At 43.2% G+C, this 27,493-nt stretch overlaps 1 protein-coding gene across 8 annotated transcripts in view; it reads left to right on the top strand.

Moving 5' to 3' along the window:
• The window catches only part of MED27 (mediator complex subunit 27), a 200,939-nt gene that overhangs the window by 74,296 nt on the left and 99,150 nt on the right, over positions 1–27,493 (top strand). For 6 of the 8 annotated variants that reach the window (XM_064579668.1, XM_064579667.1, XM_064579666.1 and 3 more), the window contains exon 4: positions 532–561. The exons of the other annotated variants lie outside the window; for them this stretch is intronic. In XM_064579668.1, coding sequence (XP_064435738.1) covers positions 532–561 — 30 coding nt within the window. The remainder of the gene's footprint in view (positions 1–531; positions 562–27,493) is intronic. 8 annotated transcript variants of the gene reach the window in all.

The following is a 27,493-nucleotide window of genomic DNA, read 5'->3' as shown; positions in this document are numbered from 1 at the left end:
CAGTGTATACTTTTTTTAATGGGACTTTTTTACTCAGCATAATTATTTTGAGGTTCTTCTCTATTGTTGCATGTATCAGTAGATCATTTCTTTTTACTGCTGTATTGCATTCCATTGAATGGACATGACCACAGTTTGTTTATCCATTCATCTGTTGCTGGATATTTGGGTGGTTTTTAATTTTTTTTTACTACTGCAAATAAAATATATTCAGGTACAAATCTTTGTATGGACATATGATTTCATTTCTCTTGGGTAAACACTTAGGAATACAATATCTAGGCCATGTGGTAAGTGTATGCTTAACACTTTAAGAAATTGCCAAATTGTTTTTCAAAGTGATTGTAGTTCTAGTTACTCCATATCCTCACCAACATTTGGTGTGGTCAGTCTTTTAATGTTAGGCATTCTAAGAAGTATGTAGTGGTATTGCATTATGGTTTTAACATGCATTTCTGTAATGATTAATGATGTTGAACTTCTTTTTACATGCTTATTTACCATCTGTATATCTTCTTTGGCGAAGTGCAGAAAAAATGGTGAAGCCTACTACGTGAGAAGGTACTTTTGAGAAAGGTCCTTTGATAGCTTTGAAAAGGTATTAATATAGATCCTATCATAGATAAGTTATTACATACTAATTGATTGGTGAGTATCTGTAAAATATCTCCTGTGTGCGCATCATTCCACCAATTGCTGTGGGGAATTCAGAGGAAATAGTAGTCAAAGACTGGAGCACCTAGGAGTCCAAACCCTCCCGGTTTTGCTTGAATGTTTCATGGTGTTTCTCCACCTTGTTCATCTTCTTTCTTTTTTTTTTTTTATTTTTTATTTTTTATTTATTTATTTGAGAGAGAGAATGAGATAGAGAGAGCATGAGAGGGAGGGGGGAGGGTCAGAGGGAGAAGCAGACTCCCTGCTAAGCAGGGAACCCGATGCGGGACTCGATCCCAGGACTCCAGGATCATGACCTGAGCTGAAGGCAGTCGCTTAACCAACTGAGCCACCCAGGCGCCCTCATCTTCTTTCTTATACCTGTGTCACAGCTGTGAGTCTAGAGTTGACTGGTGCTGGGGACAGGCTTTTAATTTAGTTTGTCCTGATTTTTCTGGTAGGGGGACTTGTCTTCCAACCACTGGAGTCTAGCCTCTTGCTGTTCTTTATATTTAATTGGTATTTATTTGCAGCCTGCTCTACCTTTTATTAACTTTTAAAATTCAACAGATAAAATCTGATATCCATAATGCAAGGTAGTGGATAAGGTCAGGGATGAATACACCTTACTTTTAAGGAACTTAGAGTGTCCTGGAGAGACAAGTGAAGAGGCCATTCGGACCCAAAAGAAGGACATGAAATTGACCCTAGGGAACCAGGAAAGGCTCCCTGGAGGATTGGACTTGGAAAATTTGAAATTTCCATAAATAGACTTAAATACAGTGCTGGTGTTTCATATTAGAATGGCCTACAACAGGCCCAATATCTGGTACCCCGAAAAAAGAGACAACAGGAAGGGGCAGAGGCAAGAAGCCATGAAGACAGGAGTGGGACCTGCTGAGTAAGACCACCCCTGCACCCTCACTCTTCTATCCATGTCTTCTCCTGGAGCCCACCTCCCAGAGAGGTGAAGAGATGCCACCCCCGCCACTCCTAAGGAGACTTGCTGGGACCCAAGCAGCTGCTTATCCCCACAGGGTCCTATCAATGCTATCTTCCACAGGTGCTATGATGTGATTGGAAGACTGGGAAACTGCTGTGAAAGTGAGCCTGAGACGCAGGCCGCTTCTCTGGCTTCCTTTTAAGGCAGGCCCCCGCTCACAGTTGTTCTCCCTTACCCATGAGAAACTTTATCAGGCTTGAGTCTCAGATCAAACTTGTAGAAGACCGCAGTCTCTAATCATGGTGGACACATGAAAATAGGATAGGACAGCCTTTTGGGATTCCCTTGTGTGCCCTGCCCACAGATGAACTCCCTTGTGCATTCCTGAGCTGAAGCTTCTCATGCCCCTCTACCTCTCTTACTCTGCTGTATCTGGGGCTCAGGCAGAGGTATTCCTACATAGATCTCTCACAGTTCTTCCAAAAAGCTCTTGGCTCCAGGGGCTTTCCGTCTGTGTAGCTGCCCCGACTCCCCACACAAGGAGTTAGACTTGCTGGGGCTTAATGTCCTCAGAGGAGAAACTTAAGGGTCCTTAGCTAAAAATTCAGTAACTGGTCCCCTCTCCAACCCTAGCCCCCCTCACCTACTCCTACACTTATATCTAAGTGCCCCAAAGACAATATGCTTGTGACTTCCTCACAATCTTAAATAGTTGCACTTCATTTTTGTCATATCATTAAGCCAACATGAATGCCAAGCACAGTAGCTCTAGAAAGATGTTCTTTTCCTATCCAACATATAACAAAATTGATTGAGCTGTTGTTTGATTGGTTTTTTGTTTTTTTTTTTTTTTGGTGGGCTTGGGCACCTTGGGAAACGTAAAATAATTGAAATAAGTAAACAGAGCCTCCAAAATCCTTTTCCTTTTCTTCACCAGAAATCCCAGCTTTTCTTGTTCATCAGATTGCACCCCCCAGCCCCCCACCCCCACGGTGTGGCATGCACCAAACTTGACTTTACACGTCAGGTGGGGAACTGGGCTGCGTTGTTACAAATAACTTCCCCTCTCCCCAGTTTTTGGTACTTTATTTTTAACAAAGGGTACTTATCATTTAAAGATCTCCTAAGATCAATTAATTCAATGCAGTTCATTCAGCAGACATTTAGACAGTATGTGGCATTGTCCTCCCAGCTGAGGAACCTCTGATACTGTTGAGGGACATGCCTGGAGTGTCATGAAAACCCAGACCTGGAAGAGCCAGGAGGCAGCTACTTCTCTGCCCTCATTTCAGCGTGAAGGAAACTTCACTTCAGGTAGTGAAGCATTTTTCTCAGAGAAGTCACAGAGATTTATTAATAGCAGAGCCAGGACGGGAACCTCTTGACTGTTTTGTTCCTGTAATGCTCTGGCTGATACTCTACCACAGCATCCCACTCTTGGGTGGGTGGGAGTGATAGGGAAGGAAGAGAGAGAGAGAGAAAAAAAAAACAGGATATTAAAACGTTGTGTCTTTTTTGGGGGGAGTTCTGAGTAGAATCATAGAATCGCTATCCCTGTTTTGCTATTCTGAGATTTCTCCAAGTGGGATATTTCACTGATTTTTCCTTGAGTCTTGCTTGTGAACCTGGCAGAAGCCACACGGCCCGTTGTTTCTGGTTCTTTGCAGGTGGAAGGGGATGGTTTCAGCATTTGCATGCTAAGAATTCCAGCTTTCTGCTTCAGTGCTCCTTGTGGCCCTGGAGCTCTGCCCTGTTAGCGCTGCTTTTTGGCAGAAAAGCAATACTTTATCAGCCAGTAGGAACAGATATTTCTGTTCTACAAATGAGCCCAGATTTATAGACTCAGAGTTCAAAGAAATGAGATGAGAGATCACCAACCAGAGCTGGATCTACAGTGAGGGAAGAACCACCATAGGACTGGTTAATAATGAAAGCAGCTACGAAAGGCACTCATTTTCGTTTGTCCTCTCAGAGGTACTGGTACTCTCCTGGCTGACACTGAGGCTCAGAACCTGTGCAGCCTCCTAGCTGGGAAGTAGGGGCACTGGGTGGGCACTGGGATTCCAGGAGCCACAGCATCTGAGCTATACAGGGCAGGGTTGTGCACGCCTGTCCTAGGTCAGGGTTTCCTCAAGCAGATGCTGAGATGGAATTGGGGGTGCAGTATATTTAGTAGGGATCAACACCTGTGAAAGGAAGGAGAAAGCAGGCTTGGACAGGGGGTGGCTGTCAGCCGTGATGCAGGCCTGACAAAGCCTTTTCTACCCGAGAGATCTCTGGAGTGGACCTGACCTGTGAGAGCCTTCCAGTCTTTTCTTCTAGACCCTTGACAGTCCGACCACTCACTACCGCCCATGAGTCTATATGTCATCGAACTCTGTCACTTGTTTTTCCATTCAGTGCACTGCTTAAAGCACTACCTGTTGGGGGAGACACACACACACACACACACACACACACACACACACACACACCCGCCTGCCGCCCGCTGTCTTTGGGACACACAAACACACACACACACCCCGCCCGCCGCCCGCTGTCTTTCCTGACCATCCCAAGTGAGTCTGCAATATAGCTGCCATCCATTGTTGCCTTGTACCCACATACCAAGGTGGCTTATCTATAACACGAGCCTGGGCTTTTCCTTCCAGTTGATCAGATGGGGTTCCCTACACAACCATAGGTACGGGCTGTGAGAGGAATGCTGGGCCAAACCTGGTGGGTGCTTGGGGTCTGAAGCCTCTGGTTCTGCTTGTGCTCGGCCCCACATGTGCTGCTTCTGTCTTAGAGTTGATTGTTACTGGGCCTGCTCAACCTTAGGATAGCACCCAGAGAGGCCCACCAGACATTGGGCTTCTTTCCTTGTGTTAAGAGGTGCAAAATGCAATAATTCGTATTTTACTTTGGGATAGGTATTAAAAACTGTGAAAGGTCTGAGACTTTTACCGCCCCCCCCTTAAGCTAAAATATTAGCTTATCACAGTGACATGGATGCTGACAGAAGTCCCAGCAAAATGAGTAGTCAGAGCGTCGGCGGGGTCTCTGTTGGCTCCTTGAGCCCCATTCCCATGGGTTGATGCAGGGAGCCCTAGAGCGATGCCTGCACTCTCAGTGGGTTACATCACAGGAGGGAACTCTGAGCCTGGGGAACCCACTGCATTATAGCAGCCTATAAGCAAGCCTGTTCTTTATTTACGGAGATATTACCTCATCCCTCAAGGCTGCTCACTGCAAACACAGCCTTGAGAAACGTTCCAGATAAAGAGTGGTTGGGGCTTCAGCATACCCAGCAGATGTGGGGGTGTGTGAGAAATCGGTCTCTCAGTAATGAGATGTCCTGGCATGTGCCTGGCCCCTGGATCTCTAAACATTCGATGGATGTGGAAGACAGAGCTGTGTTTACCAAGGCCTCTGATGACTGGGGTGCCTCTTGCACCTCCAACCTGATCCACATTATGTCACTGATGTCGGGGATCACTGTGATGATCTGAGGGATGTCCGGACATCCAGGAGGGCAGAAGTTTGCTTTCAGGCAGAACTGGTAAACGTATACTGTCCTGTGTTCCATGGAACACGATCTGTTTCTGATCTCTTTTTTGATTGGAATAGAAAAAAACGCATTCACTAAATCAGTGGCTTTGTAGGACCAGAGGCTGTATTATTCTGTTCTAAAGAGATGGCACATTTGACACAGTGGCCAGGATCAGGGCTACCTCTCTGATTGAGCTCTCCATGGTCTGCAGTCTTCCTCCGGGATCCATCTGGTTTCTGCAGGGGTCAGACTGGCAAATTAAGCAGATGTGATGGAGACCATGCCCCTGCCTCCCATGGCTCTTTCGTGATGGCACTTAACCTCTGCCATTGCCCTGGGACGCAGTACTGTTTCTGATTTACTGTCTTGGCTGGGGGATAGGAGTGGGACAGGCCAGGGGAGCATCAGACTTCTACTTGGCCCTTCCCCACTCTGGTAGGTCTTACCCCACAGACCAAGGACCTAATGTGGTGATCGTGCCGAATGCCAGGTATGTCGATCTCAGTTATGTACCCCAGCTGGGTCTGCGGACCCAGTGAGTGGAACCGCTATAAGCCAGACCTTAGCCAGGACTCCCCATCTATTACCTGGCCCCCACGTGCCCCGCTTTCAACCGTCGGGGGATGTGACACAGCTGCAGGGGTGTGGCAACTAGTGTCCGTGCAGAGAAAGGGCGCTCTGCCCCTGACGCTGAGCCTGAATGAGCTGACAGCTGGGGGTTGTATGCCGACTGTACTCCCCACAGCTGGGCAGCCAGGCCTTCCTGAAGGGGATCTGAGTGGTGGTCTCCATGTCTGCCATGTCCTCCTCCTCAATGAGACTTGCTGTGTGGCTAAGGTCCACAGTACTGGTCTTCAGTCTTACCTCTTCCCGCTTCGTACTAATCTTTTTTTGGTAAAACCGTTCAACATGGTAAGTAAGGGTTTGCAAGGAAGAAGCTTCTGCTTTTTTTTTTTAATGAATACCGACTGATGTTAAACTACTGTGTTATTTATTATCAGCAGACTTACGGAAGGAATACAGAGAGCCCTTGTTCTTAGAAATTTACAGTCCAGCTGGGGATTTAGAACATAGCATGTATGAAAATAAACAAGGAAGTAGACTAAAAAAGCAGGTTCCTGAGTTGACTGGGTTTGAACCCAGGTCTCCCATTCACTCTCCGTGTGCCTCAGGGCGTGTGACTTGACTTCCCTCACCCCTCATTTTCTCATTGGTAAAGGAGAGATAATGGGCGGGAGTGCAATATCCACCATATGGTGACCACTTGTTAAATGCTGGCTGCTCATTTATTATGATTGTTGTTATTTATAGTAATAGTAGTGGGACTCGTGAAATGAATATTGTGCGCAGTGAGTTCCACCGGGCTTCCAGGGAGGGGCAGTGAGAGGCTCTGTGGTGGAGGCGGGCTCTGCAGAATTATCCTTGTTTGAATATGTGTGTTCCTTTTAAGAGTGGGCACCAAAGAGATGCAGTATTGATAGATTAGAATGTTACAGATTTTTGTCCCTGTTTGCATGCCACGGTCTATCATGTCTGTGTTGTGTGAGGTAGAAAGATTCCTGTTAATGGTGGTGGAAACAGTAATGAGGCCTTCTTTTTCTTTTCTTCTTATCAGTTTTAGGCTCAGATAAAATTATGTCTCCCATTGGCATGTATATTTTCTACTGTGTACATATGCACGCACACACATGCCCAGTATGCATGGGAGGACATTGTATTCTTTCCAGATAATGTCATAGGAATTGGGCAATGAAGAATAATAAAATGTAACAGAGGTCGCCAAATGAACTTCTAAAAGCTCTACTAACAGGCATTTTTGGTAAGTGTCTTGGTTAGTAATAATGAATCCAAGACACTGAAAAATCTGAGTTCCTTCCTGAACCTTCAAGGAAAATTAAATTCCATTTTATGTATTTTGTGTTGTGTGTTTTATTGTATTTTAATTTTGAAAATTATTAATTTATATGTGTTAAGTGTGGTGCCTTAAAACAGGAAGTTAGGTTGTGAGTACCCTGGCTTTCGGTGAGAGGCCGGATGAGTTAACAGGGCTCACATTTGCCTGCTACCCTTACTGAATTTGATTAAGATCTTTGAGAGGTGTGGGCAGGGATAAGTATCAAAAGTGTTTTTATTGCTTTTAATAGTGAGTTAGAAAAATAGGCTGCTTTGGATTCCCACAGCACCTAATACAATTGGGATGTTCTTAACTTGTTCCTGGCTGAGTTAGAGAATGTGGAAATAGCAGCTCTGCTTTAAAACGTTAACTGGGAGCACCTGGGTAGCTTAGCCGGTTAAGAGTCCCACTTTTGATCTCAGCTCAGGTCTTGATCTCAGTGAGTTTGAGCCCCGCATTGGGCTGCACAGTGGCGTGGAGCCTACCTTGAAAAAACAAGAAAGACAAAAAAAGTTCTGAATGGTGGTGTCTGAGGGTATTTCTCTCTCAACAGGTGCAGACTCAGGTCTCTGATGACACCTGCAATTTTTGAAATGCAGCTGTACTTTAACATAGCAAGCGTCTGTTGTTTTGTATGGCTGCCTTAAAGATATTTGGGTACAAGTAGCAGTTATGAAAAACTGTCAGAATTTGTCTTGGAAGGGAAAACAGGCTCTTTCAGTGCTTCTGGGTTATGATTTAAGAGACAGGATTTACTTTGCTCTGCTCTTTAGCACACCTCCAAATTTCTCATTGTTCTCTGCCCCTGTAATGCCAATGACATTGATTAATGAACTGACCACAAATGTTTATGGATTTCCCACCCCACGTCTGATTAGTGCACAGTGTTATGTGCCCTTGACTATGAGGAGCTTGCAGTCCAATTGGAGGTTGAAACTCTGTTCAGAGGCAGATCAGAGACTGTGAGTTCCTGATGATTTGTATAGTCAGTCCTTCATGAGACTCTTGTGAGCTGAAGTCCTCTGGAAAGTAAGATTTGGCCAGATCTCCTGCTCTAATGGAAATCCCAGATTGGGTCAGAACCAAGGGCCCCGGGGCAGAACTGCAGAGCATGGAATTCAGGGTGAACCAAGAGACCACACCCTCTCAGAGCGACACTGAAATCAATGGCCAGGTGGGCTGTATGAACAAAGAGTGGATCCAAAAGGACTAAGTCCATGGTTCTGAACCATTTTTGGAATCACAGACGCTCCTTGCCTTTGGGAAATGTGTAGGATGCTCTAAACATTTGTGGAATCAGCATACTAGATACTATTTCATATATTAGAGACCTGGGATGCCTAACCAGACAAGATCCCTGGTCTCATGGAGATAATAGTCGTGTTTCAGGACCCCGGGTCAGGAACCTCAGGGTTGGTCCGAAAGAGGGAATCCAGGTGGAGGCCCCTGGACAAAACAGAAGATGGCCATCAGAGCAGGAAGTTTCCAAAGGAGTTGACTCCTTGGAGAACCAGAGTTGTTGGAGATGAGCCGTAGGTATTTATTACAAGGTATCCAGGGGCTCAACCATGGGAAGGGAGAGCACTGTTAAGGGCCCTGACCCTTCGCAGACAATGTTGGATCTGGACTTTGAAGGAAGCAGAGCCTTTCTTAAACAGAGAAGGTGTGGGGAGGAAATGTTGGGTGGCCTGGGGCAGGACAGTGAGGAAGACCAGAGACGGGGCTGGTCCTGTGGGAGTAGGAGAGTCTGCTGCACAGGTTGTGTAAGCAGGAGCATGGGAGGCTTCTGGCTCAAGTTAGAGTCTAAATAGTAGGGAGTCAATGACGAAGTACTTGGAGCCAGGTGCTGCTGGTTCAGTTCTTTACAGGTGAAGATACTACTTCCTAAAGGCGGGTGTTAAGATAGAACTATAGCATACTGAAGTGGATTATAGGTGAATTGATAACGAATTTGTGTTGTTCGTTTTTTTTAGAGAGAGAGAGTTGGGGGGGGTACAGAAGGGGAGGGAAAGGGAGCGAGAATCCCAAGCAGGCTCCACACTCAGCGTGGAGCCTGACTTGGGGCTTGATCTCAGGACCCTGAGATCATGACCTCAGCCAAAATCAAGTCGGACACTCAACAGACTGAGCCACCCAGGCGCCCCATGAATTTGTGTTATTCTATTTCAATTTTTGAAAAAGTATGTGTATGTGGGGGGTGGATAAAGAAAACAAGATGGCAAAGCATGGCTGATGTGGGAGTTTGTGAGACAGTTCTCTCTCTACCTTTGGGTTTGTTCAAACATTTTCATAGTAAAAAGTTAAAAATAATATAGCTTGTGGCACGACGTGAATGTACTTAATGCCACCGAACTGTACACTTGAAAATGATTAAGGTGGTCAATTTTATGTTACATGTATTTTACCACGTTTAAAAAATAGTACATATCTTACCTACAAAGGGGTAATATCAGAGAGTGATTGGCAGCCACAGACCCACTGCCGAGGCCTCTTAAGACACAGTTTTAGGGGATGAAAGGTCAAGGGAAATCTTGGGCTCCTGCTGTTGTCTGAGACCAGAAGTTCCAGGCAAAATATCAGAAGCAGAGAAGCTTCCTCTCTTCATGGCGTTGCTAAGGGAAAGCTCAGGCTGAATAATGAGGTATTTTCAAAGTGTTATAAATGTGTGTTCTTTTGTAATTTTTATCAGCTTCTTATATAATCGCCATAGGCCTTGGTTTCTTCACCCACAAAATAGGGGCACTAGTATTTACACTTTGTAGTTGTTATAAAGTTTAAATAAGGTGATGAATATAAAGAAACCCAGCACCATTCCATCTCCCCACAACTCTGCACATCTCCATCCAGGACTAGGCTTGCTAAGTTGATGGTTTCTTTAATGGACAATAACAGTTGCCGCATTAATAACTATTCCTGTGTAAACAAGCATATCTAAGTGGCTAACAAGGAATATTTTCTCAGTATTTAACTCTGTCATTTTTTAAAATTAAAAAATGTGAATTATCACTGTGCTAGAGAAAATTTTGGAAAAGGGAAAAAGAGCTTATAATTTGGCCCCTTTAGTATCATAATTTCATTTTACTTTGTTACTGTTGTATTTATGAAAGTAAACTTTCCTAACTCGTATTTTTTTTAAAAATTGTGACCTGCAGACACAAACTGACCTTTTATAGCAGCTTTTTGCTGCACGGAAGCTCGGTGTGTCTTCTCCTTGTGTAATAGGGATCTCTGAGGCCACGGCTCAGACAGCCACTAACTCACAGCCAGGACCCAAGCCTGACTTAATCCCCCGTATCCTGATTCCTAGTAGACTGCTTCCACCACTGCCTCGGTAGAATCTAGATTAATGAGGTGTTCTGGAACTTGTTCCAGTAGGGAGTGGACCAATTTCACTTGTAATTCTTCAGGACTGCCCATAGCATTTTAATTGCTTGCTATTGTGTCAAAATATTGTCCTCCTGGCAGTTTGAGATAATGTAAACAGAAAGCAAGAGGAGATAGAAAATTGAGTAAATTTTCAAGAAAATAAGAATGCCTTTGAAATACCTAGAAGACTGATTTAATATCATCAGGAAAACATTTTGATCTCATGCATTGTCAGGTGTGATATTTGGGGGAGGTAGTGATTTCTTTAAGACAGAACCTGTTTGGCATGAAGTTTAACACAGCTTGTGGAGAGAGCTCAAGCTCCCGCCTGGCCACCTTCCCACCTGTCTCCCTTACCCACTCAGTAAATTGTTCCACTGAGCTAGTTTCGGGACACATCGCATCACGTCAGACTTCTGACTGACTCTTGCTCATTCCCACAACTTTCTGCTCATTCTTATCTCCATGCCTTTATTCCCTGTTCCCAAAACTTCCTGAAACTTTGGTCTGTGCCAGGCCTCTACTCATACACCTAACTGGGGAGTTGGGGTGGGGTTAAAACCAGCAAAAGATGCACCGGTCAAAGGAAGGAGCATAACTTCTTTGGAAACTGGTGGCCAGGGAAAGTGTTGCAGAAGGTTCCAGGGATCATTCCCTCATGGTTTTGCCGTGGCACTCATTCAGTGCCAGGAGATGGTGGAGCAGTGCCACGAAATTTGGGTGGAAAGTTTGACCCAAGACTTTTATATTCAGCCAGGTTTTGTTATACAGAAAGACAGCAGTTCTTAATAAAAGAGGGTGGGGGGTGGTTTAAAGCTTTTCTTTAAAAATCTACTCAGTGACAAAAATCCAGTGAGTCAAGGGGTCCATTTGGTCATTCAGCAAATATACCTGTTAGTTACCAAGCTCTGTTCTAGGCACAGGGAATATACCAGTTTACATTATGGTGAATAATTGGCAGAGCCATCGGTCATTTTATTTTTAATTTGTATTTATTTATTTTTTAAAGATTTTATTTATTTATTTGACAGAGAGAGAGAGCACAAGCAGGGGGAGCAGTGGAGGGAGAGGGAGAAGCAGGCTCACCAAGCAGGGAGCCCAGTACGGGGCTCGATCTCAGGACCCTGGGATCATGACCTGAGCCGAAGGCAGACGCTTAATGACTGAGCCACCCAGGCACCCCAGCCATCGGTCATTTTAAATATATAGTCAAGGTCAAATAATTGCCAGAAATAATAGTATATCAGAAGGTAAAGGTTGAAAATCATGGGAGTACAAAAATATTCACAGAGCACATAGAATTGAGTTCAGGTAGGCCAATTTTCTTATCTTATTTGGGAGCCAGAGATATGTCTAAACATTGAGAAATAGAGGCTTATGTTCATGATGTAAAATTAGAAAACCCCTAGAAGGACAAACAAACAAACCAAAAAAAAAGATGCGGCACAATGCCCCCAAGGCAACAAGAAAAACAGTCCCTATAGCAGGAGATAAAAACACAATGCAGTAATAGCTGAAAACCTAAAATAAGATGACCAGATTTATACTACATATTGTATTTTCAGTGAACACCAATGGAATAAATACCAATTAAAGTAAAAAGATTCAGATTGTCCCAAAAAACAAAACCCTACTATGTGTCTCATTCAAGGGATATTGGACAAAGGCAGATCTTACATTTCTAACCAAGAGAAAACTGGGCTTGCAATAAATACTAGAGAAGTTGAGTTCAAGGCACGGGTATAAATAGCTGACCCTGGCAAGAACAAGAAGTGCCTGGAGAAACAGACGGAACAGTAGGTGGGGACTGCTAGGTGGGGACCTCCTAGGAACCCTTAACAGATCAGGGAGACAGAAAGTCAAACAGGCATGTGCAGGGGTTGGATATCCCCTTATTCTAGTTTGTAGCTGAAGTATCACCACCTCCAGGAGGCCTTCCCTGACCACCCAATCTAAAGTAGCTCCCGAGTCATGCTCTGTCACTCCCCATTTTTATTATCTTTGTAGTGCTCTTCACTCATTATTGGTGTATTACCTTGGTTTGTTGTTGTTGTTGTTTTAATTATTTGGCCAAAATGTCTGCAAGAAGGAGAGACCCTGTTTGTCTTGTTTACTGATATAACCCTAGTGCCTAGGACAGTGCCTGGCAGATGAGTCATTCTTAATTTAGCAAATATCCACTGTTCTCGGTGCTCAGAATATTTCAGTGAACAAAACAAAGCCCCCTGCCCTTGTGGTGCTTACATTCTGTCAGTGAGTGAGTGTGTGGAAGACAAGCATAACAAATGAGAAGCCTAGAGAACGTTAGAGGTGATGGGCACTGTGGGCAGGGAGTGGAGCAGGATAGGAAGAACAAGGGGAGGTGGGTTCCCATTTTAAAAAGAATGGTGAGGGGAGACTTAGCTTTAGATGGGGACATTAGAGAAGTGTGACAGGGCAAAGGTTATCCGTGGAGGTCTCTGGGGAAAATGTGTTCCAGGCAGAGGAACACAAAAGAAGGGGGAGCATTACCCTTAGGTTGTCAAGACAGGCTGATGAGGCCTTGAACACCAAGTGAGCGTGCCTGGACTTGTTCTTGACACTAGAGGTCAAAGACTGGCCCTTATCAGGTATAGTTGAATCCATTGGTGCAACACTGATACGTGGAGGTCTCTGGGGAAAATGTGTTCCGGGCAACACATGATAAACTGATAAGTGACCTTGAGCCAAGCACTGATCATGGGCAGTTTTGCCTTGGTGTAATAGAAACATTCGTTCTTGTTTTATAAATTGTTTTGAGGGGTATAATATGTGTTCATTTCAATTATTAAATTGTCCATTTAGAACATTTATTAGCACAAATGAATTAAGTTATTTCAAATATAGAAGCAAAATATTTTGTGGAATGAAAATATATGATATAATTAGACTATTAATGAAAACACTTGCATACCTCTGCATGATCGAAAATGAAAGCTTAACAGTCTCAAAAGGATGGTGCTAAATATTTACATATCTGTCTGAGATGCACATTTTTAGATGCTAAAAATATTCATTGTTAATGACTGGAAGGCAAATCTAGGTTTAATGTAGTAATAAACTTCCATATATTTGTCTCACACAAAAGTCAAAGCCAATTTTGTAAAGTATTCCAAGCAGCCTTTGAAATAAGAATACTGCTGAAATAAAAGGACAGTTTTCCCAGGCAATTAGCAGTACCTCTTTAGTGAGGGGAAAGTTTGCGGAATTACTGGGAAATGAGAAAGTTTGCGTGGCAGCTTGGTTCTTACTCTTTCGGTGTTGCGTCCATGTCTTAAAATCTTCCTTCTTAAGTGCGCCATTCTTGAGGCATTAAGAGGAGACTCAGGGTGAGTTCAGTGAAAGTACAGCCACATTTTATTAGCTAAAGCAAGTCCCAAGATCATCGCAGACTCAAGGGGGATGGGGCGGCACTACACAAGGGCATAAATAGCGGGAAGTGTTCCACTGGGGGCCATCGGTAGAGTGGCGACTGCGTGGAAGGGCGTGTGAAGTGCCTAATGAATGGGTCTGCGGCCACCATTGCCACTGCTGCTGATACACACGTGTATATGTGGGCGGGGGGGGGGGGGGGCCTCTAAGGGTAGAAAGGTCCTTTCCCCAGATGCCTTTTCTCCTGATTGGAATCCTGTTTCTCACCTTCCCTGTTGCTTCATAATAAAGTGGGAAGAGAACAAGTCGGTCAAATTTGTTTGGAAATCTGAGGACCGTTTTTGTTAGAAAGCGTGGTAATTCCTCGCCTGGCAATGTGCCCTTCTCCCTGAAGCCCTCTTGCTCCCTTTGGGTGGTAGGAAGATGATTCTGGGCCCGCACAGCTGACCAGAGCCCTCCTTCCTGGCTTTGCAGCATTGCTCTGTGATTCAGTGTGAGAAATTGCCTTCCTGCTCTTGTGGGTGCAGACCAGTTTCAGCCACCCAGGTGGTTATAAATTCCGTGAGCCCCCTCTGATCTAGTAATTCCTTGTCCTTGGAATAGCTGATGAGGGAAGAACTCTATAGCTTGCATCAGTTAGGACTGTTTCTCACAAATGGCCACAGTTTAAAATAAACAAACTGAGGGAGAAAGGAATTTTGGATCATCTATGCTTTTTCTTATGCATTTGACTTCTTCATTACCAGAGATGACATCTTAGTTACATTTCAGCATGGGAGCCCAGACCCCATGGAGCTTTATGCATGTCATGTGACAGTTTTGAGGGAAAACGTCCTCAGCCATCACCCCTGTGCAAAAATCAGAAGCATGTGATTTGTTGTAATTGATCCAAAACAAATAGTGGCTTCCTTAAAACTTGCAACAATTGCTGTGAATGAACAAATGTTTATACAAGGTGTGAAATTAAGTCTCATATAGTTGCAAAATGTGAATCCTAGCCAGCATCTCTGAAATTATACTTATATATTTAGAAACAATGTCATTGGTGTTCTTTGTTGCAATTAGGAGCCCTGCTGCTTCGAGAAATGATACTCTCCTCCAGATTTAGCTCTTGATAAAGAAAGCTGTGTTGATTTCTGGTGAAAAATCTGCGGTTTAATCCTTGCTTTTAAAATGTAAAAATTATGTCAAAAATTTGGGGTGACTGAAACTCTTCCTCCAGGGTTTTAGTTCCTAATCTGCTTCATTGAACTGTTTCTTCCACTGACAAGGAATTAAATTGTGTCTTTGCTGACTGCTGTCTACTTTGAGAGGTGTCAGAATTCATTGAACTAAAGAGACTATAGCAGTGAAGTAGTTAAAAAGCTCGACATTTCTGGTACCTTTTTTTTTTTTCTTAAATGGGACTAGGCAGGCTAATGTTTCACTACAGCTTTTCCACAGAACAGTCAAAACCCATTTTAAAGAGATCGTTTCCAAGAAGAGCAGAATTCACAAAATGATTGAATAGCACGTGCACTGATTTTTAGGAACTAATTGGGAAGCCTAACTGTCTACTGTCAGATTCTTCCTGATAAGTGAAGAGTGATTTTGTACCCCTTACCTATTTGCCCTAAGGTCCCATTTGTTTTATGGAAAGACAAAGTGCAGACACATGAAATAGCTCACTGTGGACGTGAGCTGGTGCCTGCCAGTCTGTTTTTGGGTTTCCTGAATACTGGAATCTCTTAATTGTTGCAGCCTTCTGCTGATTGCAGTAGTCCATGGCTTGGGGTCAAAATCAGGTGCGCTGTGAATGTGAGGAAATTTTTGCCTGGTCCGGCATTTGATACTTAATGAACCGAGTGGCTGGTTCCTTTCTAAAGCAGTTTAGAGCTGCTGCTCTCGTGAATGGCGGCTCGCTCGCTCTCCTCTCCCCTCCACCCACCTCCCTTTTTAAAGGCCGTTTGCACATTGTAGCTTATAGATATACATGTCCGTATGTGCTTATGTCTCCATTCCCCCCCCAGAAACAGCGACTTTCTTGTTAGTGATATATTTGTACTTTTGTCAGTTTCAGACCAGTAAACATTTAAAGAAGCGGTTACAGTTTGAGCTGAGATTCTGAATTGGAGATTTGTATACTTTTATTATGTTTTAAATGAAAAGTGGAAATGTCAGTTTGGTCAGACCATGTAGCTCAAGGTTTTGAGGAAGGAAGGAGACCCTATTGAATCCTGTGGGGGGGGGATTTTATTAAATATCTCTCCATCCATCCATCCATCCATCCATCCATCCATCCATCTTTCTTCCTGGTGCCAGGTGTTACTCTGTAAGGAGGTAGCATTGTCTAGTGGAAACAACCCTATTCCAAGGGAGGGAATATTCAGGGTAAGTGGCTCTGCCACTGAGCGCATGTATTTCCATGGGGATGTCACATGACCTCTCTATCTCCAAAATGGGGGATTAGGTTAAATCGAGAGCTCCATGGGGCGCCTGGGTGGCTCAGTCGTTAAGCATCTGCCTTCGGCTCAGGTCATGATCCTAGGGTCCTGGGATCGAGCCTCACATCGGGCTCCCTGCTCGGTGGGGAGCCTGCTTCTCCCTCTCCCACTCCCCCTGCTTGTGTTCCCTCTCTCGCTGTCTCTCTCTGTCAAATAAATAAAGTCTTAAAAAAAAAATAAATCGAGAGCTCCATTCATTTTTTCATTGAGCAGATATTTCATTGAACACCTGCTAGGTGCCAGACACTGTGCCAGGGGCATAGTAAATAGCACTAAGCCCAGGATTCCCTAAGTGATCTTCTTTTAGTCATAAAATCCGGGGATTTTTAAAAACTACTCAGTAGCAGGCAAGTAATGTAACTTAGTTGGAAAAACCGAATATTTGCTCATTTATATCATATGCTTCTAATACAGAAAGAAAGATAAACATATATAGGTTAAATTTCTGAATCTGCATAAAACAAGAGATTATTGCAAAGATACTCTGGATCTTATCTGTTTCAGTTCATTGGTTGGCCTGATGCTGTTCTTTAAAATGGTGAGGCCAAAAGGAAGGTGGTAGTTCCCATGTTTGACCTAGATTGGGTGCCTCCAGCCCTCTGCCTCCAGAGAGCCAGACAATACCTAAGGGAGCTCCCAAGGCCCACGGCCTCGTTTGGAGGGAACCAGGGAAAGGCATGTGACCACCATCATCTCTGTATGTATCACCTGCCTGTTCCAACTTGTGCACCACGTTGTCTCCAGATATTTGTAGCCAGATCAGCCAATGCACGTGAAGTTTAGGACCGTAACTCATTTGTGTATACGAAGGGCTCTTTTTTGGCGTAATTTTTAGGGTTTTGTGTTATTAAACAAAGGGCAAGGGTTGTGGGAGGAGTGGAGATGACCTAGCCATATTACAAACAGTAATGAAATTTTCTTTGCTGGAAGTTCTTTATATATGTAACAGTAAAACTGAATGAGAGATCCCCTCTGAGATGGTGTATCCAGGTTTGCAGTTGTGTTGATGAGCTGCAGTATGTCTCCGCCAGTGAGACCTTGAACTCCAGTGCAATATGGCACAAGGTTCTACGTTGTGGGAGGGTGCCTGGGACAGTCGGCTCTTATTTTAACATAATAGACTTTAGAGCAGCTTTAGGTTCACAACAAAACGGAGGAAAAGGTGCAGGGAGTTCCCCCACACCCCCCTGTCTCCTCACGTGCACAGTCCCCCACCAGACTGGTACATCTGTTACTATTGAAGAACCTCCATTGACACCACATCGTTATCACCCAAAGTCTATACACTCTTCGTGGTATACTTTCTCTGTGTTTGACAAATGTGTCATGACCTAGATGCACCATTATCATTCAGAATAGTTCCACTGCCCTAAAATCCCCTGGGCTCTGCCTGTTCTTCCCCAATGATTCTTTTAAATGTTTTATTTTTTAAAAGTTTTTGATGGAGAACTTTAGATATACACAGAAGTAGATAGACTATTGTGATGAATGCACCATGTACCCTGGTAGCCACCAGCCTCTCACATTATTTTGAAGCAAACCTAAGACCTATTGTTTTATCCGTATTTCAGTGTGTATATATACATGAAGTATAAGGACTTTAAAATACATAGTCCTGAGACTGGTATCTCACTTAGAACTAACAAGAGTTCCATAATATCAGATGTCCAGTCAGTTCTTAGAGTTCCACTGGTCTCAGTTTTTTATTATTTTTTTTTAATTTTTTTATTGTTATGTTAATCCCCATACATTACTTCATTAGTTTTAGATGTAGTGTTCCATGATTCATTGTTTGTGCATAACACCCAGTGCTCCATGCAGAACATGCCCTCCTCAATACCCATCACCAGGCTAACCCATCCTCCCACCCACCCCCCCGAACCCTCAGTTTGTTTTTCAGAGTCCATTGTCTCTCATGGTTCGTCTACCCCTCCGATTTCCCCCCCTTCATTCTTCCCCTCCTGCTATCTTCTTCTTCTTTTTTTTTTTTCTTAACATATATTGCATTATTTGTTTCAGAGGTACAGATCTGAGATTCAACAGTCTTGCACAATTCACAGTGCTTACCAGAGCACATACCCTGCCCAGTGTCTATCACCCAGTCACCCCTTCCCTCCCACCCCACCCCCTACTCCAGCAACCCTCAGTTTGTTTCCTGAGATTAAGAATTCCTCATATCAGTGAGGTCATATGATACATGTCTTTCTCTGTTTGACTTATTTCGCTCAGCATAATACCCTCCAGTTCCATCCACGTCGTTGCAAATGGCAAGATCTCATTCCTTTTGATGGCTGCATAATATTCCATTGTATATATATATATATATATATATATATATATATACCACATCTTCTTTATCCATTCATCTGTCGATGGACATCTTGGCTCTTTCCACAGTTTGGCTATTGTGGACATTGCTGCTATAAACATCGGGGTGCACGTACCCTTTCGGATCCCTACTTTTGTATCTTTGGGGTAAATACCCAGTAGTGCAATTGCTGGATCATATGATAACTCTATTTTCAACTTTTTGAGGAACTTCCATACTGTTTTCCAGAGTGGCTGCACCAGCTTGCATTCCCACCAACAGTGTAGGAGGGTTCCGCTTTCTCTGCATCCCCGCCAACATCTGTCATTTCCTGACTTGTTAATTTTAGCCATTCTGACTGGTGTGAGGTGGGATATATCTCATTGAGGTTTTGATTTGGATTTCCCTGATGCCGAGCGATATTGAGCACTTTTTCATGTGTCTGTTGGCTATTTGGATGTCTTCTTTGAAAAAATGTTTGTTGGGGTGCCTGGGTGGCTCAGTTGGTTAAGCGACTGCCTTTGGCTCAGGTCGTGATCCTGGAGTCCCTGGATCGAGTCCCGCATCGGGCTCCCTGCTCGGCAGGAAGTCTGCTTCTCCCTCTGACCCTCCTCCCTCTCATGCTCTCTGTTTCTCATTCTCTCTCTCGCAAATAAATAAAATCTTAAAAAAAAATTTTTTTTTTAAAAAGAAAAAATGTTTGTTCATGTCTTCTGCCCATTTCTTGATTGGATTCTTTGTTCTTTGGGTGTTGAGTTTGATAAGTTCTTTATAGATTTTGGATACTAGCCCTTTATCTGATATGTCATTTGCAAATATCTTCTCCCATTCTGTCGGTTGTCTTTTGGTTTTGTTGACTGTTTCCTTTGCTTTGCAAAAGCTTTTTATCTTGATGAAGTCCCAATAGTTCATTTTTGCCCTTGCTTCCCTTGCCTTTGGCGATGTTTCTAGGAAGAAGTTGCTTCGGCTGAGGTCGAAGAGGTTGCTGCCTGTGTTCTCCTTTAGGATTTTAATGGACTCCTGTCTCACATTGAGGTCTTTCAACCATTTGGAGTCTATTTTTGTGTGTGGTGTAAGGAAATGGTCCAGTTTCATTCTTCTGCATGTGGCTATCCAGTTTTCCCAACACCATTTGTTGAAGAGACTGTCTTTGTTCCATTGGACATTCTTTCCTGCTTTGTCGAAGATTAGTTGACCATAGAGTTGAGGGTCCATTTCTGGGCTCTCTATTCTGTTCCATTGATCTATGTGTTTGTTTTTGTGCCGGTACCATACTGCCTTGATGATGACAGCTTTGTAATAGAGCTGGAAGTCCGGAATTGTGATGCCACCAGCTTTGCTTTTCTTTTTCAACATTCCTCTGGCTATTTGGGGTCTTTTCTGGTTCCATACAAATTTTAGGATGATTTGTTCCATTTCTTTGAAAAAAGTTGGTGGTATTTTGATGGGGATTGCATTGAATGTGTAGATTGCTCTAGGTAGCATTGACATCTTCACAATATTTGTTCTTCCAATCCATGAGCATGGAATGTTTTTCCATTTCTTTGTGTCTTCCTCAGTTTCTTTCATGAGTATTTTATAGTTTTCTGAGTACAGATCCTTTGCCTCTTTGGTTAGATTTATGCCTAGGTATCTTATGGTTTTGGGTGCAATTGTAAATGGGATCGACTCCTTAATTCCTCTTTCTTCTGTCTTGTTGTTGGTGTATAGGAATGCCACTGACTTCTGTGCATTGATTTTATATCCTGCCACTTTACTGAATTCCTGTATGAGTTCTAGCAGTTTTGGGGTGGAGTCTTTTGGGTTTTCCACATAAAGTATCATATCATCTGCAAAGAATGAGAGTTTGACTTCTTCTTTGCCGATTTGGATGCCTTTTATTTCTTTTTCTTGTCTGATTGCTGTGGCTAGGACTTCTAATACTATGTTGAATAGCAGTGGTGATAGTGGACATCCCTGCCGCGTTCCTGACGGTAGGGGGAAAGCTCTCAGTTTTTCCCCATTGAGAATGATATTCGCTGTGGGTTTTTCATAGATGGCTTTTATGATATTGAGGTATGTACCCTCTATGCCTATACTTGGAAGAGTTTTGATCAAGAAAGGATGCTGTACTTTATCAAATGCTTTTTCTGCATCTATTGAGAGGATCATATGATTCTTGTTCTTTCTTTTGTTAACGTATTGTATCACGTTGATTAATTTGCGGATGTTGAACCAACCTTGAAGCCCAGGGATAAATCCCACTTGGTCGTGGTGAATAATCCTTTTAATGTACTGTTGGATCCTATTGGCTAGTATTTTGGTGAGAATTTTTGCATCCATGTTCATCAGGGATATTAGTCTGTAGTTCTCCCTTTTGATGGGGTCTTTGTCTGGTTTTGGGATCAAGGTAATGGTGGCCTCATAAAATGAGTTCGGAAGTTTTCCTTCCATTTCTATTTTTGGAACAGTTTCAGAAGAATAGGTATTAATTCTTCTTTAAATGTTTGGTAGAATTCCCCTGAGAAGCCATCTGGCCCTGGGCTTTTGTTTTTTGGGAGATTTTTGATGACTGCTTCAATTTCCTTAGTGGTTATAGGTCTGTTCAGGTTTTCTATTTCTTCCTGGTTCAGTTTTGGTAGTTGATACATCTCTAGGAATGCATCCATTTCTTCCAGGTTATCTAATTTGCTGGCATAGAGTTGCTCATAATATGTTCTTATAATTGTTTGTATTTCTTTGGTGTTGGTTGTGATCTCTCCTCTTTCATTCATGATTTTGTTGATTTGGGTCATTTCTCTTTTCTTCTTGGTGAGTCTGGCCAGGGGTTTATCAATCTTGTTAATTCTTTCAGAGAGCCAGTTCCTAGTTTCGTTGATCTGTTCTACTGTTCTTTTAGTTTCTATTTCATTGATTTCTGCTCTGATCTTTATTATTTCTCTTCTCCTGATGGGTTTAGGCTTTATTTGCTGTTCTTTCTCCAGCTCCTTTAGGTGTAGGGTTAGGTTGTGTACTTGAGACCTTTCTTGTTTCTTGAGAAAGGCTTGTATTGCTATATACTTTCCTCTTAGGACTGCCTTTGCTGCATCCCAAAGATTTTGAATAGTTGTGTTTTCATTTTCATTGGTTTCCATGAATTTTTAAAATTCTTCTTTAATTTCCTGGGTGACCCATTCATTCTTTAGTAGGATGCTCTTGAGCCTCCATGTATTTGAGTTCTTTCCGACTTTCCTCTTGTGATTGAGTTCTAGTTTCAAAGCATTGTGGTCTGAAAATAGGGAATGATCCCAATCTTTTGGTACCAGTTGAGACCTGATTTATGACCTAGGATGTGATTGATTCTGGAGAATGTTCCATGGGCACTAGAGAAGAATGTGTATTCCGTTGCTTTGGGATGGAATGTTCTGAATATGTCTGTGAAGTCCATTTGGTCCAGTGTGTCATTTAAAGTGTTTATTTCCTTGTTGATCTTTTGCCTAGACGATCTGTCCATTTCAGTGAGGGGGGTGTTAAAGTCCCCCACTATTATTGTATTGTTGTCGATATGTTTCTTTGCTTTTGTTATTAATTGCCTTATATAATTGGCTGCTCCCATGTTAGGGGCATAGATATTTACAATTGTTAGATCTTCTTGTTGGATAGACCCTTTAAGTAGGATATAGTGTCCTTCCTCATCTCTTATTACAGTCTTTGGTTTAAAATCTAATTTGTCTGATATAAGGATTGCCACCCAGCTTTCTTTTGGTGTCCATTAGCATGACAAATGGTTTTCCACCCTCTCACTTTCAACCTGGGGGTGTCTTTGGGTCTAAAATGAGTCTCTTGCAGACAGCATATCGATGGGTCTTGTTTTTTAATCCATTCTGATAGCCTGTGTCTTTTGATTGGGGCATTTAGCCCATTTACATTCAGGGTAACTATTGAAAGATAGGAATTTAGTGCCATTGTATTGCCTGTAAGGTGACTGTTACTGTATATTGTCTGTGTTCCTTTCTGGTCTATGTTACTTTTAGGCTCTCTCTTTGCTTAGAGGACCCCTTTCAAGATTTCTTGTAGGGCTGGTTTCGTGTTTGCAAATTCCTTTAGTTTTTGTTTGTCCTGGAAGCTTTTTATCTCTCCTATTTTCAATGACAGCCTAGCTGGATATAGTATTCTTGGCTGCATATTTTTCTCATTTAGTGCTCTGAATATATCCTGCCAGTCCTTTCTGGCCTGCCAGGTCTTTGTGGATAGGTCTGTTGCCAATCTAATGTTTCTACCATTGTAGGTTACATATCTCTTCTCCCGAGCTGCTTCCAGGATTTTCTCTTTGTCTCTGAGACTGGTAAGTTTTACTATTAGATGTCGGGGTGTTGACCTCTTTTTATTGATTTTGAGAGGGGTTCTCTGTGCTTCCTGGATTTTGATGCCTGTTTCCTTCCCCAAATTAGGGAAGTTCTCTGCTATAATTTGCTCCATTATACCTTCTGCCCCTCTCTCTCTTTCTTCTTCTTCTGGGATCCCAGTTATTCTAATGTTGTTTCGTCTTATGGTATCGCTTATCTCTCGAATTCTGCCCTCGTGATCCAGTAGTTGTTTATCTCTCTTTTTCTCAGCTTCTTTATTTTCCATCATTTGGTCTTCTATATCACTGATTCTCTCTTCTGCCTCATTTATCCTAGCAGTTAGCACCCCCATATTTGATTGCACCTCATTAATAGCCTTTTTGATTTCGACTTGGTTAGATTTTAGTTCTTTTACTTCTCCAGAAAGGGTTTCTCTAATAACTGCCATGCTTTTTTCAAGCCCAGCTAGTATCTTTAAAGTGATGATTCTGAACTCTAGGTCTGACATCATACTAATGTCCATATTGAGTAGGTCCCTGGCAGTCGGTACTACCTCTTGTTCTTTTTGTTGAGGTGATTTTTTCCATCTTGTCATTTTGTGCAGAGCAGAATAGATTAATGAGAGAACAAAATGCTAACAGGGTAACAACGTCCCCAGAAAATATACTCTAAACAAGTCAGAAAAGACCTGAAGCAGTGGGAAAAGAAAGGGAAAGAGAAAAAAGAAAAAGATAAAGATAAAAACAGAACAAAACAAAACAAAAAACAGAATGTGATCAAATATGATCAGGCTGGTATATAGATCAGTGCCACACACTAGATTTTGGGTGTATTTTGGTCTGTTAGAAGAAAGTGCCTCCCAAAATTTTAAAGAAAAATTTATATATGTACAAAAATAAGGGTTGATATGATGAAGAGATGGAATATGACTGTAAAGATGGAAATTATAAAAAATTTTATAAAGGAATTGATAAGAAGTTTGAAAAAAGAAAGAAGAGGATTTTTTTAAAAAAAAGAGAAAAAAAAGGGAGAGAATGTGATCAGGCAGGGGAGTAGAAAAAAACCATACACTAGAGATTTAGGGTATATTTTGATCTGTTAGAAGAAACTATCTCAAAATTTTAAAGAGAGAACAACATATATATATGCCAAAAATACGGGTAACTACTATGAAGAGATAGAATATGACTCTAAAAATGAAAAATAAAAATTTTTTTTTAAAAAAGGGATTGATAAGATGTTGGCTGAAAAAAGGGAAAAAGAAAAATTCAAAAAAAAGACAGTTAAAAAAATTAACTTTGAAAGACTAAAGAATCATGGTAAAAAAGCCATGAATTCTATGTGCATTATTCCCCTAGCGCTGGAGTTCTGCCTTTCTCATTGATCGGTAGACTTGGTCTTGGCTGGCTGTTCTTGCTGATCTTCTGGGGGAGGGGCCTGTTGCCGTGGTTCCCAAAAGTCTTTGCCGGAGGCGGAATTGCCCCGCCCTTGCCCAGTCTGGGCTAAGTAATCTGCTCGGGTTTGCTCTCCAGAGCTTTTGTTCCCTGCAAGCTTTCCGTACAACTTTGGAGGTGGAGAGTGAAAATGGCGGCCTCCCAGTCTCTCCCTCAGAGGAGCCGAGAACTCGGGCCCTGCTCCTCAGTGCACCCCCAGAGAAAAGCAGTCAATCACTCCCGTCTCCCCGGTCTCCGGCCGCACTCCGTGCTCACCTGGCCTGTGACCGCGCATTTCTATCTCTGGCCCCAACCCCGGGTGGAGTCTCCAAACCCAGCAGATCCCTGCGGTGCGCTCCCGCGCCTCTCCTCCTGGGGGAGGAAGGGGAGTCTCCCCGGATCTGCTGCTTGTTGGGTCCCTGCTGGAGGAGCAGTGGCCCGACTGTGCTGCGGATCACGGTTTATGGCAACCCCGAGCTGAGAGCCCGCGCCTGGGCTCCGTCTCTGCAGCCGGCTTCCCCGCTCCGATACCTGGGAGCTCTGCCACACTCAGGCACCCCCGGTCTTTCTGTGACCCCGAGGGTCCTGAGACCACACTGTCCCACGGGGTTCCACCCCCCGCTTAGCTACTGGAGCGACATCCCTCAGCAGAGCCGACTTCTACAAGTTCCAATTTTGTGCTCCTCGGCTCTATCACTTGCCAGAAGCGGCCGACAGAGACCCCCTCCCCTGCCATCTGTCCTCCCGAATATCGCCTCGGATTCACTTCTCCGCACATCCTACCTTCCAGGAAGTGGTCGCTTTTCTGTTCAGAGAGTTGTTGCTATTCTTTTCTTCAATCTCTTGTTGAGTTCGTAGGTGTTCAGAAAGGTTTGATTCCTATCCAGCTGAATTCCTGAGAGGAGACGAAATCCAGGTCTCCTACTCCTCCGCCATCTTGCTCCGCCCCCTCGTTTTTTATTTTTAAAAACACTTTGTTTGAATTGGGATCCTAGTAAAGTCCACATCTTGGTTGATGTGCCTTTTGTGTCTTTTATTCTATTGTTCTTACCCACAACATTTCTTTTCCTCACTCTCTCTCTCTCTCTCTCTCTCTCACACACACACACACCCACACCCACACACACACTTTTGTTCCTGCTTTGAAGAGACCAGGTTGTTTGTTCTTTAGAGTTTTCCATAGCCTGGATTTTGCTGATTGCATCCCTATGAAGTTGTTGAGCATGTTTCTCTGTCCTCTTTAGGTACTAGAAATCGCTAGCTGGACCAAGAGGTTGGTCAGAGTCCTGTTTGCTTTGCTGGTTTGTTTTGGCAAGGCTGCTTCATCGATGGTAATGTCCTCTGTCAGGAGGCAAAGAATGTCTCCGTGCCCCTCTTCCTGATGATATTAGCAGTCGTATATGCTCAGTGTCTAGATTCATTAGGGTACGGGGTGGTGATGTATTAATGCTCTCATTCTTTGTTCATCTATTGCTTTTATAAAGAGAAACTTTCCCTTATCACCTATTTGATTACCCAACAGGACAGGCAGAGTAAATGCTAGATTTTGTCTCTTTATTTACCAGTTTTCAAAATAGAGTTGGTTCTCTAGCATCCTTCAGTAATAACCAATTCACTTTTTTTCTAATTATTTTAAAATTAAAGTTTAAAAAATTTTTTTTGGTTAGGAGCACTCAATTTTGAGATGGCTTAGATGGTCTTTTCCATAGACTCAGAGCATCCCCAGGCTATTGGAAAGCTGATTGGAGCTGGGTTCCAGAACCTTCCCAAGAGAGATCAGTACACCGATTTCAAAGGGAGGGAAGCCTTCTTCAGGGGCCAGCCAGCAGAGCACATTGGTCCCCACCACTCAGAGAGCCCAGAGGGTCAGGGACTGGGTTGGATAAATCAGGTTGCACTAACTTTGGGAGTTGGGAACCCTCTTTAGCAATCAACTAGACCAACTTACTTTTACAGATGAGAAAAATGAGGCCCAGAAAGATTGCCTAAGGCTACAGCCATAGTGACAAAATGGTCACTAGAAGCCAAATTTTTGAATTTTTGACAGTATAATAGTACTATTTCCAGCAAACAGACTTTGACCTAACTGCCCTGGGTTCTAGAGCTGCCACTTCCTGATCTGGCTTACTCAGTTGCCACTTGACTGCTCTGTGACAGTCACAGAGCAGAGACCCCCGTCAGAGGATGTGTCACATGTGGAGGGTTCCTACAGAAGCAACTTCAACTGCCAGAAACCATGACTGGAATAATAGGCGGCCTAAGGGTTAACCTTCCTGACTTATGGGCTTGGCGAGGCCGTCAAGAATTCTGCTCAAATTCAGCCTTGTCACTGACATCAGAGTAGTACAGCTGCTACTGGAGTCCCAATTAGTGCTTTTCCTGTTTAAGTGGGGCTCTTGCAAGTCGAATCTTGAAATAACTGTGTTGTGATCAGGGTTGGGAGAGCAGATATGGGGAAGGCCTCTTATAATTACAATGTTCTTAAAGCATAATGATCTGTTTTTCAGTCTTTCCTGATTAGATAATAGCATTGTAGCTTAGATGCAGAACCTGCTCAGTTTATTGCTGTGCTCATTTGTTATTTGGTTGCATGTCTTTGGGTAGTTATTTCCATAATCACTATAAGTAGTTTATATTTACAGGTTTTTTAAAAAGCAAGCAAGGAAGCAAATTGGTCAGAAGTTTAGTGTGTCAAAGAAGAAAAGGGACTTTGAAGATATTTCTTCCCTCACTTTCCTAGATTGCCTTGTTTTTCCCAGTAGGATTGGGTTTTTTTGAGTTTTTTTTTTAAAGATTTTATTTATCTGAGACAGAAAGAGCGAGCACACGAGTGGAGGGCGGGCAGGCAGAGGGAGAGGAAGAAGCAGATTCCCCACTGAGCAGAGAGCCTGACGTGGGATTTGATCCCAGGATTCAGAGACCATGATCTGAGCCAAAGGCAGACGCTTAACTGACTGAGCCACCCAGGCGTCCCCCCCCCCCCCCCGCCCGGCCCCCGCAATAGGATTGGTTTTAAGTCATCGGTAAGGCCTCACACTACTGGACAGTTGGATCGGTGACAGCATCCGTTCCTGTTTGGTTGCAGGACTGGTCCTCGGGGACCTGGGAATAACCCCATCACTCATCTCAGTAACAAAATAACCTAATGTACGCACTGCCCAGTATCTGTTCTCATTTTCCTTTTTT

This window comes from Mirounga angustirostris, unplaced genomic scaffold (assembly GCF_029215605.1).
Source record: "Mirounga angustirostris isolate CCGP_5_RB_7025 unplaced genomic scaffold, mMirAng1.0.hap1 SCAF_15, whole genome shotgun sequence".
In the NCBI taxonomy this organism is placed as follows: Eukaryota; Metazoa; Chordata; class Mammalia; order Carnivora; family Phocidae; genus Mirounga; species Mirounga angustirostris.
This window is presented reverse-complemented; position numbering and strand designations above follow the sequence as displayed.